At 37.4% G+C, this 13,344-nt stretch overlaps 1 protein-coding gene across 2 annotated transcripts in view; it reads right to left on the bottom strand.

Moving 5' to 3' along the window:
• The window catches only part of KIAA0586 (KIAA0586 ortholog), an 87,002-nt gene that overhangs the window by 63,840 nt on the left and 9,818 nt on the right, over nucleotides 1-13,344 (bottom strand). For both annotated transcript variants that reach the window (XM_033062304.1, XM_033062303.1), the window contains 8 exons: nucleotides 12,233-12,274; nucleotides 10,699-10,922; nucleotides 9,750-9,822; nucleotides 9,179-9,436; nucleotides 8,885-9,059; nucleotides 3,253-3,441; nucleotides 2,179-2,366; nucleotides 912-1,019 (listed from right to left, as the gene is read on the bottom strand). In XM_033062304.1, the coding sequence (XP_032918195.1) occupies nucleotides 912-1,019; nucleotides 2,179-2,366; nucleotides 3,253-3,441; nucleotides 8,885-9,059; nucleotides 9,179-9,436; nucleotides 9,750-9,822; nucleotides 10,699-10,922; nucleotides 12,233-12,274 (1,257 nt within the window). The remainder of the gene's footprint in view (nucleotides 1-911; nucleotides 1,020-2,178; nucleotides 2,367-3,252; nucleotides 3,442-8,884; nucleotides 9,060-9,178; nucleotides 9,437-9,749; nucleotides 9,823-10,698; nucleotides 10,923-12,232; nucleotides 12,275-13,344) is intronic.

Raw genomic sequence — 13,344 nt, 5'->3', positions numbered from 1 at the left:
TCTAAACCTACTCTCTGTCAGTTTGAAACCATTCCCCTTGTCCTTACTCTTATAAATAGTCTCTATCTTTCTTGTAGGGTCCCCTCAGGCACTGGAAGGCTGCAATGAGGTCACCCCAGAGCTCTCTCTTCTCCAGGCTCAACAATCCCAACTCTCTCAGCCTTTCCTCATAGGAGAGGTGCTCCATCTCTCTAATCAACTTGCTAGGATGGAGTGATGGAATTTTAGAATATAAAAGAATTTTAAATACAAATCACTATTTTATTCTGCAATCTGTGTCTGATTCAGTGAGTACCTGGATCACTGGAGGACCTGACTCCTGAAGTCAGGAAAACAGAATGTACAATAACCACACAAAAATAATCAGTGCCTCACCAAGCCTTCACACACTCTGTTCTTATCACTCACCACACAGCAGTTACCATTAGAGCTGCACAAAAACCTTCCTTGCTGCTCAGATCAAGATTAAAAACACTTCTGGAAAGTTGTAGGGAAAGACAATGGAGTGGCCACTCCAACACCACAGGCTCCTGGGGCTCAGTGCCCACAGCACTGACCACTCCAGAAGAGCCAAGCAGCAGAGGGAGGGATGAGGAACATCCTCAGAACACTGAGGCCAGTAAAAACAAGACAGGCATGGGCCAACAGGGATTAAAATTCTTTACAGGACATAAGAACATTGTTTTTCTTAGAGTTTTACCATGGTGATCATTTAATCTTGGCAGAAGAACATCTTTATACAATTTTTCATTTTCTTAAACAAATACCTTGTACTATAAATTCTTTAGAATAATTATACAATTTTTCCTAGAACTGTCTCATTTCTCTAACTAAAGGAAGACAATGAGAACTTTGCAGCAATTTAACATATTTTCCTTTTGAAGAAGTTTCAATTCCCAGACAATCAGTACCTGTATTACAGCATCGACAGGAGGGAGCTGAGGCTCAGAGCTTGGAGGAGTGTGACTTACACTTCCACTGGCACTTGAAGCACTGTCAATATCAACACTTGGTAACACCTAGGACAGAAAAAAAAAAGTGTCAATATAAAAATCTGTACATTAGCTTGGCTATTATCATAGAACTTTTTAGATTTCTTTTCTTCCACCTGTTTCTGAGCCACTAAAATTCAGTGCTGTCCTTTTCTCATGCCTGTGTCTGAGATCAACTTGGTTCTGAAAATCAAATTACTGTAATGTCAAAAACTAACACGAGAAACAGTCACCACTTCTCTTGCAGTACCTGATTTCTCCTGTTCTCTAATTCCCTGACACTTTGCCTTGCATGGAAAAAAGGTGAGTGTAGCTGTAATAATTAATTATCTATAATAGAGCAGAGCTGTGTTTGACCTGCAATTAGTTTAGAAGATTACAATATAGTTTGTAATCAAGGCATGTCCATTGCAGCATTAAAATGTGTTGTGTTTCTGTTAAGAACAAAGATTTCAATGCTTCATTCCTTCGGGAAAAGAAAAAATCACCTTAAATATTTAAGAACTGGGTGGAAAAACAGCAAAATGCAGGTGGGTGGAATAAAGTGACACATCAAGGGAACAAAGCACAGAACAGTCTACCTGTGTTTAACTCTGAGTTCATGAATCATTTGTGTCTGAAAGGTGTGTGGGGGAGTGTGTGCAGCCTCAACAACTGGAATCCAAAACAATGAACATGTAAGAAACATTCACTTCCTTGACAACAGACTCATGTAAAAATTCAAACAACAAACCTCAACCCACAAGGTAAGGACTGCAAGGGCTGATTAATCAGGAGTGAAACCCCTGGGTTGACAATCATGCTTGAAATAGAAATCTTAGAGGCCAAAGCAATTATCCAAGAAAACTGACATTTATATTTCTACTTCTTTTATTCCAAGTTTGTTCTGGCTCAAAAATCTCATTAAAAAAAAATAAAATGTGACATAGGTTTTACAAATGCCCTGCATAGGTGATTTAGGGGAGAAATAGTTTTCTATTTTGGTTAAATAATAAAGATAATTGTTAAAATATGAATAAATATATTACTATAGCATGAGAACTGCTTGGTCCTTCCATTCCATATTTTTCTACTTCTTACTGAAAACCATCTACTGATGTCAAAATGTGTCACTGATGGATCAGGCTGCCTGTAGTCAGCACTTATTAAAATAAACAAACAAATCATCATCACTCTTGACATGTACCTGCACAGAGAGCTGAGGAGGCTCCTTTTTCTCTGATTTCATCTCTATCACAGCTATATTTGGCTTTTTTACCTCCACTGGAGGCTTTGGTGGCACTTGAGGAAGGGAGGTTGTAACTGTGACAGGGTGTGGTTTATCTAAGGTTACTCCAGCAGGTTGTGGTAATGTGCTGCTGCTTTGGGTTTTACCTAAAGATAATTGAAAAACAATTAAAAATTTATACATCCATCTCCAAAGCCAATACATTAATAAATTAATAAACTAATTTAAATTATGTTCTGTGTGGTTTGAGATTCTGTGTGCAATTACAGATCAATTTAAAAGCCCCCTATTAGCATTAGCTAAACTACAGTAATTCACCAGCTAATTTAGAGCTTTCCCAGCAGAAATTGTCAACACTACTTGTTTTTAAAAATATTCACTTTCCTTGACTCTGGTGCCATCTACTGCTGAAAACAAGAATTGTGTTTGCCATTCAAAAACTACAGACCATCACACCCAAAGTACTATTACACTTAGTGTAACAACCCACAAATTTTTGTCTGAGACAACATTTAAAAAAAATAATTACCTTATTTTAATGCCTATATAATACTAACCCTTCTCAAAACAAGCCCAATATTAAGGTTCTATTGAAAGCCCAAAAATCCAGCATGACAAGGAATTTACTGTGCTTGGCACAGTCCTACTGAAACTGTTGGGCTGAAATCATTGCAAATGTTGAATCCAAGGGTGAGTTATTCAGTTCCTGCTTACATGGATACCAAACTAAAAGCAAGAAGATTAAGCCTAAAACGAAAATTAATTTAAAAAGGTCCAGCTAAGCAAGTAATTGTTATGTCAGAGTATCACCAGACATCCAGCATGAAGGCTGATGAAAACCAGAACATTTTGAACTGATCCCTCACATTTCCTATGAGAAGGGTAGCTGCAAATCTCATGGAATGGTTTAGGTTGGAAGGGACCTTAGAGATCATCTAACTCCAACCCCCAAACCACTGACTCAAGAAGATAAAAGTTGTATTTCCATGAAAGAAACCTGCACACAATCTTCTCCAGGTGATTTGCTCCTACCTAGTGGAATAGCAATGGGGATCAGGTGCCCTTCCAGAGGACCAGAGGCAGCAGGGACATCTTGGCTGGGGCTGAAGAGGAACTGGTTCTGCTGGCCAAGGGCATACACAGGATGCTTCTTCACAGGGCTGGTGATGACATTCTGGGTGTGAGAGCAGGTCTGGGTCCTTGCTGACTTCACCTTTGTGCCTGAAACAAGAGCAGACAGACTGTAGGTCACAATGCATGCACAAACCCACTACATGCAGTCTACTGATCCAAGCCTTCCACTGCAAATTTTTGCTGTAGGATGGAGGGAATGAGGGAAGGAGTCTCAAAGGGCAGAACCTGAAAGTGCTAGAGGCAGATGATATAGGATGTCTCAATATTGCTATCAATCAAGGAGTTAAAATTACAAATTTTTTTTTTTTTAAGGGCACAGAAACATGAAAAGGACTAAAAGCCAGCAGTAAGTTGGAATGAAATGTGTGATTTAGCAGCTAAGATGAAATTCATAATTTCAGTTTGAAATTTGGAACTGAAATGTGTGATTTAGCAGCTAAGAAGAATTTAGGTTTGAAATGCAGCCACAAAACTGACAGGTACTCAGAGGAACAGGTATAATCTGTAAATTCCTGGTTTAACAACTCAGTGCTACTCCAAAATCAAACCATAGCAAATATCCAAAAGTCTCAACTTTCATCATCAAGGAAATGCTGATTTTTTTGGCCCAGTTTTTCAAGCATATTGTAAATAGCCAGTCAAAAGTAATTTATATGTGAAAATGTCTTCAGCAAAGGGCAGAGAAGAGCATTTATTGCAATGTGCATTTCTCACCATACAGTCATGCAAGGTCTTATTCAACTTACAGCAAATAATGGATATTATTAAGGAAATTATTAATATAAATGGATAAATACTGCTTAAAAATTCCCCCCCAAAAGATCAATAATTGTTAATCAGGCAGAAGTGCTTCTACTGTCATTTTGTAGGTGTTAGGATAATGAATCTGGAAAGAAACATGTTGGTAACCAACTCCATACCTTTATTACAGCCAAAAAAATGTCATTTTCCTCCTCTGTTATTTCTAATAATCACCTCCCTGTACTTGCAGCCAGTTAACACATGACAACAAGCACTTTTTAGCTCTGCTCACATTTAACAACCTCCTAATTAATTGAAGAATGAAAATCTATGATTATAAAATATAGGGATAATAAAGATTGATAAGGTGACTTTTGTTATATGCAGACAAGCAGGTAAGGCAGTTCACCCATAAAGTGATATTTTTGTACAGACAAATTATGGGTTGTAAGCCTGGAAACAAGAACAAGTTGTAACTCCTCAGTGAGAAAACACAGGTCAGAGAGAAGCATCTCCAGAAAAGGGTTCATGGTCATGTTGGGTAAGCAATGGAATGAGAAATCACAACACTACAGGAGAAATGTAACCCTCAGATGTGTCAGCAGAATGTCTGAGATGGAGCAGGAGAATCCCATAGATGATAACACTGCATTCCTGCATCTCTGCAAATATTAAAATAGATTGGACATCGACAGGCACTCTTCATTTTTTAAGGAAAAATCAGCTGGAAACTGAAGTAGCTGGAAACTGAAGCCAAACCCTCACTACAAATCAGATAATAAATCTGAAGTGTCCTATTTGCTTTTGAAGCACAAGGTATTTTGCCATGGGAAGAAGCAGAATTTCTGCTGTCTTTACATGATGAGTTTGTGCCTTATTGCAGAGCACAGGTTAGCCAAAAAAACTGTTCTGCAGTCAGACAAATTACTGGACTCTGTAACATAAATAGATCCAGTTCAGAGGCTTGTGATTTAGAAGAGGTCATACTGCATGATCTAACAGTCCCCCTTGGCCTTGAACTTTTGAGTAAAAGCAGAAATTGCCAGTGTATCTGTAATGCTGCCAACTTGTAAAAACAAGGTTTTCACAGTGAGAATGATTAAGTACTGTATACACACAGCACCTCATTTTAATTGCTTTCAACTTTTCATTTTCCCCTGAAAAGTTTATTTACACTGGGCAGAAACTAGACATTTAATTAAACTTAGCTCTAAAAAAACAGTGTTTTACATGTATTTATCAGTTCACATTATGCAAGAAAACAACTCCAGCTTTTTTTTTAGAAATGATCTCTTACTCATAAAAGTGTTAGCTGAATTTTTTTCCTAACTTCCCATAAGAAACTAAGCATTAGTCACCATAGTTTATTTGCAAAGAAAATGGTTGAGAGTTATAAAATGACTGAAAAGAGACTCTCCAGATGGCCATTTCAGTCTTAAGTAAACATCCTTATTCTAACACTAATTTAAAACGAGCTCACTGGACTGCTCTAACAAAATAGTCATTTAACAAGTCTGGATTTTTCAGCCAATCAAACCCATGGCCAAACACTTTCAGTAATTTTGAAACCTTTATCACCTGGTACATCAAGGCCAGGAAGGGAATCTGTGGGTGCAGATCCATGAAGTGAAGAACTCACCATGCCTAAAGTGAAAGAGATTTGTTTATTTAGTAGCTTTTTAAAATTTTTTTTTAAAGAACCTGGTGCTTTGAAGTGCTCATTTGACCTTGGTGCATTTTATTTACACCCCCACTGCAGAGGAGCACAGATCTGTTCCTAATTTTATTGTTTATACTGTGCTTTGCCATAACAGATTCTTCCAGAACAGCAGCCCCCAAAATGATTGAATTGTTTTGTCTTCATGAGACCCATGTGAAACAATACAAATTATTTTTCCATTTTATTGACAAGTTATAGCAAAGGACCAAAAAAGAAGCAGTTTGACCAACAGTCAAAGATTTATCAAAGATAAATAATGCCAGTATTAAACAAACCTCAGCCTCAGTTAAAATCAGAAAGTTTGGGAATAGGACACACTCATTAGAGTGCAAAAAATTCCATTCTCCCCTTAGATAAGAACACAAGGGGTGCTCTATTTTATTTGCTGTCAGGATAGAGACAAAACCACAACTTCCCACAACTCCAGCCTGATGTTAAATAGAGAAACTAATTTTATGGTGGCTTTATTGCTGCAAATAGACATTTTGCTCTGCAGCATGACTTAATGGCTTGGAAGGGAACCACTCTGGCCAAAGGCTATCCAGAGTTCATTCTGTTTTCCAGAAAAAAGCTTTTTAGCTGTTCTGGAAGACTGAAGGCAGCATTGATCCAGTGCAGTTTTCCCTTTCATTTCTATTTGCCTCCATCAGAAAAAAGCTGAAGAACAGGAGCAGCTTGTTCCAACCTGCACCTTTCCATTTCACTGACACCACTGAATTCAACTGGTGGTTTCAAATGATCAAATGAGCTATTTGTTATTATTAGATTGGGGAGGGGGGCACTCTTTCTGCCACTTTACAAGATATTGTTTCTGGAATGATGGAATTCATTCTCTGGAAAGGTTATGACCTTCTGTAAAGGACAAGAGCTCAATAAATAGAGAAGAAAATTCATTTAGGACTCAGCAAAAGCAGAACTGCTGATTAAATCTTAGTGGTCACTGTATCACTGTTATTACTACACTAAGTGCTTGCTAGCACACAATTCATCCAAAAAGATCTATAGAGAATAAATTAAATTACAGGTGTACAGCACAGCCAATAGTCAAAACCAGTGATATGTCATGCTTCAAAGGAGTATAGCAGAGGATACACCACTTTTCACCAAAGAAAACACATTCAAGAGAGGGCAAACAAAATACCTAAGTCACAAGGCTGGCAGCTTTCAGGTAACAAAAATGATGAGTTTTGAAAAGTTTTCTAGGTTTTTGCCAGCACTGTAACCCACATTTTCCAGGAGGGTGTGAGATCTGTGAATAATTTCTACCAATAACACTTTCTCTTCACAGATCACAACTGGGCTCCAGAGCACAGGTAAGGAAAATGCCATAAAGAAGATGTCAGGCCAAACAAGAGATTATTGTATTATTTTGAGGACTTGCCAGTGTGGATGTACATCATAACCACAGAATCAACAAGGGTTTGGGTTGAAAGGAACCTTCAGGATCAACCAGTTCCACCCCCCTGCCACAGGCAAGGACACCTTCCACTAGACCAGGCTACCCAATAATATTAAAATAACAAAAATAACAATAATAAAGTGAAAAATCCCCAGCCTCAAACCCTAGCAGTGCCTTAGAGACATAGATGTGTTTTACACATCCATTGCAATGGCCTAAAAAACAAGATTTCATCAAGTGACTGGCTGCCTTCTGATGTTAATCTCTTGCAATGTTTTGACAGCTGTAATAAAAACCCAGGCAGCATTTTTAAACATGGCATTTAAGACTGCATCAAATATATTTTCTCTGCATGGGTAACAACAGCCTAAGTGCAAGAAGCATGGAGGGAGCCAGTTAATATTTTTCCATGGATGCACATGTTGTTAACTCCATTGTGCCCACCTTCACTTTAACCACTTCTTCCTCTTAAACCTCTCTCCGATCTCCACACTTTCCCTTTATCATTTTCTTTTTTCCTCACTTTCTGCTCAGTAAAATGATCCACACTGGTTTTTTTTAATACCAGTTAAAGATTATTCTTAATTTTTTTATTAGGAACCAGGTAAGTTTTGAAAAGGTAATTAGGGAATAAAACAGATCAAATTAAAACATTATTGTCTGCTAATTCTAGAGGAAGTTTATTTATACTGACCTATGTCAGATATCATATAGTCTCCCTTTGTAATCATTTTTACACATTTTTAATAGGTTAGAAAATTAGGACCCTCTAACCCTAACACTTTGCCAACAAAACTAACAAATAAAATTCATAATTAATCAACTAATAACCTTTATCAATTAAATAATCTTAACAAGCTATCACAGAAAGGATTCCTACTCTGCTTATAAGTAACTGGATGAAGGAAAAGGAGTTACTTGCACTTAGTGAACTTAACCAATTATTCTGATTACATCTTTCAATATTTTCAGGCTAACAGATGTCATCCTCATGCCTGTATATTTAATTTCTCATATTTCAATTGATGCACCAGAATCAGGAAATTAAATATCAGACTTCCTTCAGTTTTCAAGTCTCAGTATACTTCTGAACTCTGAATGAATTAAATATTTACATGAAAAATCACTGGGTAAACCTGACACAAAAGACACATCACCCAGTGACTTTTATGTTTACCTTTAAAAATTGAGTTCATTTTTCAACACACTCAATTGTGATTAATTTTAGCAATTCAGCTCATTACATCTTGGACAACAATAAATACATACTAAGACATTTATCATATTTAGAAATAAGTATTTATTTGACAATCTAAAATAAGTGAGACACACATAAAGCAAAGTTGAAAAACCTCTGGTGTTTTTTACTTATGAAAAGAGGATCTTAAATAGAAATAAACTATTTCAAATGGATGGGATCTACAACAACCATCTAGTCCAACTGCTTAACCACTTCAGGGCCAACCAAAAATTAAATTAAGGGCATTTTCCAAATGCCTCTCAAACCCTGAAAACCTGAGGCAGTGACCACCTCTCTGAAAAGCCACTGCAGTTGCTTAAGCTTTATATTGAAGAGCAGATGAACTACAATGAACAGATTCATTTTCACAAGGAATTCCTGGTAGAAAAACTGGGAAGGAACACTTTGTTCCCATCAAAGAATCACTTACCTCTAACAGTCTCTATCAGCTTGGGTCTGGAAGGTTTAGATTTGGGAGAGGGAGAGTTGAATCTCAGGTAGGGTCCTTTTTTAAGCGTGCTGCGGTGGCCCTGGTAAATGGGTTTCCCATAAACTTGTGACAGATGATCTTCATTTTGGACCACTGCAGTTCCACCTGAAGCTCCCTGGTGGACACCAAAAAGGAAAAAAAATAAAGTAGTTTACAATTCCTGCACACACAATTTTTCATGTCAATACTGAACAGTTTTTTTTTCCAGAAAAGAAACCACATCTGGGAACTCACATCTGCCTTTCTTTCTTTGCTCTCCACATTTTCAGAAAGATAAGTTCTAAACTTCTCTTTCCTTGTGTTATCTTCCACCTGCTTCTGCAATGGCTTAGTTGCAGATAGAGGCCTTTTTGTCAAGCAACCTTGGACGTTTTGAGTTCTCTCTTTAATTTCTTTCTTGGTCTTCATAGCCCTGAGGTTTTGGGCTCTTGTGTTCCATGGGGCTTTTTCCTCATATTTCTGTTGTTCTGAATCATCTTTTGTTATTTCAGCCTAAACAGAAAACATAAATGTAATAAATGGAAATTTTTATTTTCAAGGCTATCAGCAGAGTTTGTGGATAACTCTGAAGCTCTGAGGAAGGGCCTGTTTTTCATGTCAGCCAGCAACTGAAATCAGAGATTTTCATTACACAACTACAGTTTAAAAACAGAGGTAAACATTTTATTTTATTATAGCTTACTGTATGCTAGCAACAATAGGCAGCTTCCTCATGTTTTCAAGGGATGAGCAAATCCCTTTGCTGTGCACAAGGCAAGGTGGAAAAATGTAACAGAAAAATCCCAACTCATTTTTCCAGCCCTACCTGGATTTCCTCATTGATTGCCTTGATCCACTCATCCACAGTCCTTCGGATACGAAACCCTTCCAACACATCCCTGAAACAGAAAATCAACCATTTTAGGGCAGTGCTGCTCAAATTGCATTGATTTGTTCCTGGGAAAGTAGTAATCTTTAAATGCTCTTAAAAGAGAAGCTCAGAACACAGAGAGGGAGATTCTGCACCTCCACACTCCCCAAAAGGCAAAGCCCATCAAGAGTCCCAACCCCAAATCTGTTCTTGCATGGTGCCAACCCCACTCCCTGCTGGTAAATACTGATATTATTACAAGTATTTTAGGAATTAAGGGCAGCCATGTGTCACTTCCTACTTTGATCACAACTGAACAAACAAAAAAACAAAAATCTTGCAACTTAACAAAAAAAGCAGATGACAAATTACTATATCCTCTAAAAGATAATGAGGGCAGGTAACACACCTAAAAAAAAAACCCCTTATACATACAGAATAGCTACCTTCTCAGGAAAATGCAAGTTTAGATTGTATTTTAATAGAAAATTTCCATTATGATTCAAGCAGGAGTATTTTACATAACCAAGAGAGCAAAAGTTCAGAAGAAAGATTTGTTGTGAAGTGATTAAATTCTGTAAATTTACAGCATTATGAAGCCTCTTCTGCTCTGAATAATTGAATTAGGCTTTGATTTTTTTATTAATGCAAGTTGGTATGGAAACAATTAAATGCCCTGGCAGCAGAGCAGTTTGTCCAACTGATACAGCCTCAGAAATCAGATTTAGGCACCTGACCAAAATCAGTTCACAGCACAAGGGTCGAAAACCATCTGAATTTCAAGAATCAGACAATGATTGCCAGAAAGAGTCAGTAAATCCTTTTTGCAGAGAAGAGAACAAGTTCTTCAATGCCCAGATTTGGAAACACCAATCTCACAAAGCACTGAATTGCAGGGTCTGACCTGTTTGCAGTTGAGTCACTGAGAGAATACATGGCATCTCCATCCTTTGCACGAGTCACAGCTTCCAGGTTCTCCTCCAAGACTCTTTTATTGTTTTGCACTCCTCTCAAAGCCCTTTCAGCCTCTGTCAGGATAGACCTTGGTGCTTTGATATTTTGAAGGATGGATGGTTTGTTGAGCAGATGATGTTCGAGAGGATGAGGTGAAAGAGGAAGATTTTTGGACTAAAATTGAAACAGAACCTCTAGCTTTTAATCAGAAATTGTAATGTCCTATTAATCTGTTATCACATCAATGCCATCATATGAAATACTGCCCATCTGCACTACCAGCAACTTCAATTACTCAAGAACATTCATTATGTTGCAAATATGTTTAGAGAAGTGAAAGACATCCAAAAGATCTCAAATGGAAAAGGATGTGAAGTATGAGAGGCAATGCTAATGAGGCTAATAAGCCTGAAGTATTACAAGCAAATCTCTCCATGCAACAGTAATTAAACATAATTAAGAGGCTAATAAAAGCCCAAATCCTCTAAATATATACACTTATTTGGCATCATCTACCCCAAGAAGCACCAAGCAATACTTGTAAGTTTTAACAAGATAAATCCCTCAGCAGCTCCTTGATCCTCTTTCACTTTTATTCATTTTCACTTTGCTGAACCCTTTTACAGAGATAAAAATCGAGGATAAATTAGCTGCTAAGTACAAAAGAAAGGGTAAAAGCACAGAAAACAAGTTCTCACATTCATTCTCACACCCCTGAGGAAAAACCCAGAGGCCCCTGAAAACTTCATTAAACCCCAAAATTTTTAAAACTGATAAATTTACATTAAAAAAACCCCCAAAACCTCAAACCAAAACATCCAAACTTGAGTAGACTGTGAAAACATTAACTGAATGAAAAAAATCTCACAGATCACATCTCTGTTTTATCTTTAAGGCTACTCTTTTGTCAAATCAGAATTAAATAAAGTTTATGTTTGAACAGATGTACTGCCACAATACCATAACAAATCAGGAATCATGACACTGATCCCATGGCCTTGGTGGTGGCCTAGTGAGAAAGAGACAATATACCAAATTATTTATCAATTTTATATAGGCTCTCATTTTAAAATGAATCTTTTTGACAAATGCTAATTCAATAAGGTAAAATCTGTGAGAAAAGGTAAGAAATACACATTCATGATCAAGGGTAAATTGATGTAGACTTGCTAGTGAGAGCCAGATCATGAAATGGTAACTGGATCTGTTAAATATGTAAAAAATGCTGGTAGCAGCAGCCCACACTGCGTCAGTCTGACAGAGCAGCTTCCTGCCTGACATTATCCCCTCAAGGGATTTACCAGGACTGAACCAGGAGTAATGTGATCTGTACAAGAGCAATCCTTGAACAAACATCCAGGTGTGCAACAGGCAGGCTGTGATATTTCATTGCCAACACATTCAAAACTGCTTCAGCATTAGAGGATTTTATAGAAAGCCCAAAACCCCACAAAAGCACCACACATAAAAACTTCAAGGTATACCTTAATAAGATCAGTCATGTCAGACTTCCATGAACTTGCTCCCTAAAAAGACAGAAGAAGAGCTATTGAAACTTCAAGGTTAAATCCATAGGAGATATTGGATCATTTTCATTGCCCACAATGAATTCCTTGGGTTAGAGCACCACCTTCTGTCCTCAGCTAATTCAGAGCTCTGCTTTATGACAGAGCTGGTCTATCAGTTACCAAAAAATTCATCATTATCTCACTCTATAAACCTCTCAGTGATGAGGAGTCAGTAGCTAAGTGTTTAATTGACCCAAATATCCATTTGCTAAGTCATCACATTTATCTTTCTATTGACCTTTCTCATAAGAGAGATTTCAAATAATTTCTGTAACTGCATCTTTCTCCAATTCCTTATCCCATCTCATCTTGTTCTGTTGCCTGTACTAAGGTATGTTACTTGTTTCAGTTTTTAGCAATAGTGGTAAGAAAATATTTACAACCCCAGTGGGGCACAAGGCACCTGTTCCATTCCTAGTAGGAATAGTTAAATAGTAAAACCCATAAAGTGTTACAAAATCTATAACAAATGCATCAGCTATGCTATAAGATATGACAGATGAAGCTGCATTTTCTAAAGATATAGCAACAAAAACCAGGCAGGTAATACAAAGTATTTTTAAATTAAAACATTCAACCACAGAAATGAACCAGCAGAATCAAAGTTATTTCAAGCCAATTCAGAGGTGAATTTTCAACCTTTTTTCCTTTCTCAGTGTGTACACTGACAAGGACAGAGAGGACCACAGCAGACAGGTGGAACCAGGAATGGCATCAGGTTAAGAGATAAAAGCCTCAGTTGCCAAAAGCTCTATGTTGCCAGCACAGAAGCAGATCTTCCACCCCCAAAGGTACAAAATCATCAGCACAAGAAACAGCACAAGCATTCTGTGCCAGGCAATTCCTTGGAAACAGCACTCAATACAAAAAGAAGTGGCAAAATGAGAAAGGAAATGCTTTAATCATCCCTAAGCTGACTAGAGATAAATGGAAATTGTTCTTTCCAATGGGAAAATTACATCAGCTCTGTAGCTCTGCAGAGAACAGACACTGAAAATATCCCAAACCTATAAACAAACATCTTGTTT

Source organism: Catharus ustulatus, chromosome 6, assembly GCF_009819885.2.
Source record: "Catharus ustulatus isolate bCatUst1 chromosome 6, bCatUst1.pri.v2, whole genome shotgun sequence".
In the NCBI taxonomy this organism is placed as follows: domain Eukaryota; kingdom Metazoa; phylum Chordata; class Aves; order Passeriformes; family Turdidae; genus Catharus; species Catharus ustulatus.
This window is presented reverse-complemented; position numbering and strand designations above follow the sequence as displayed.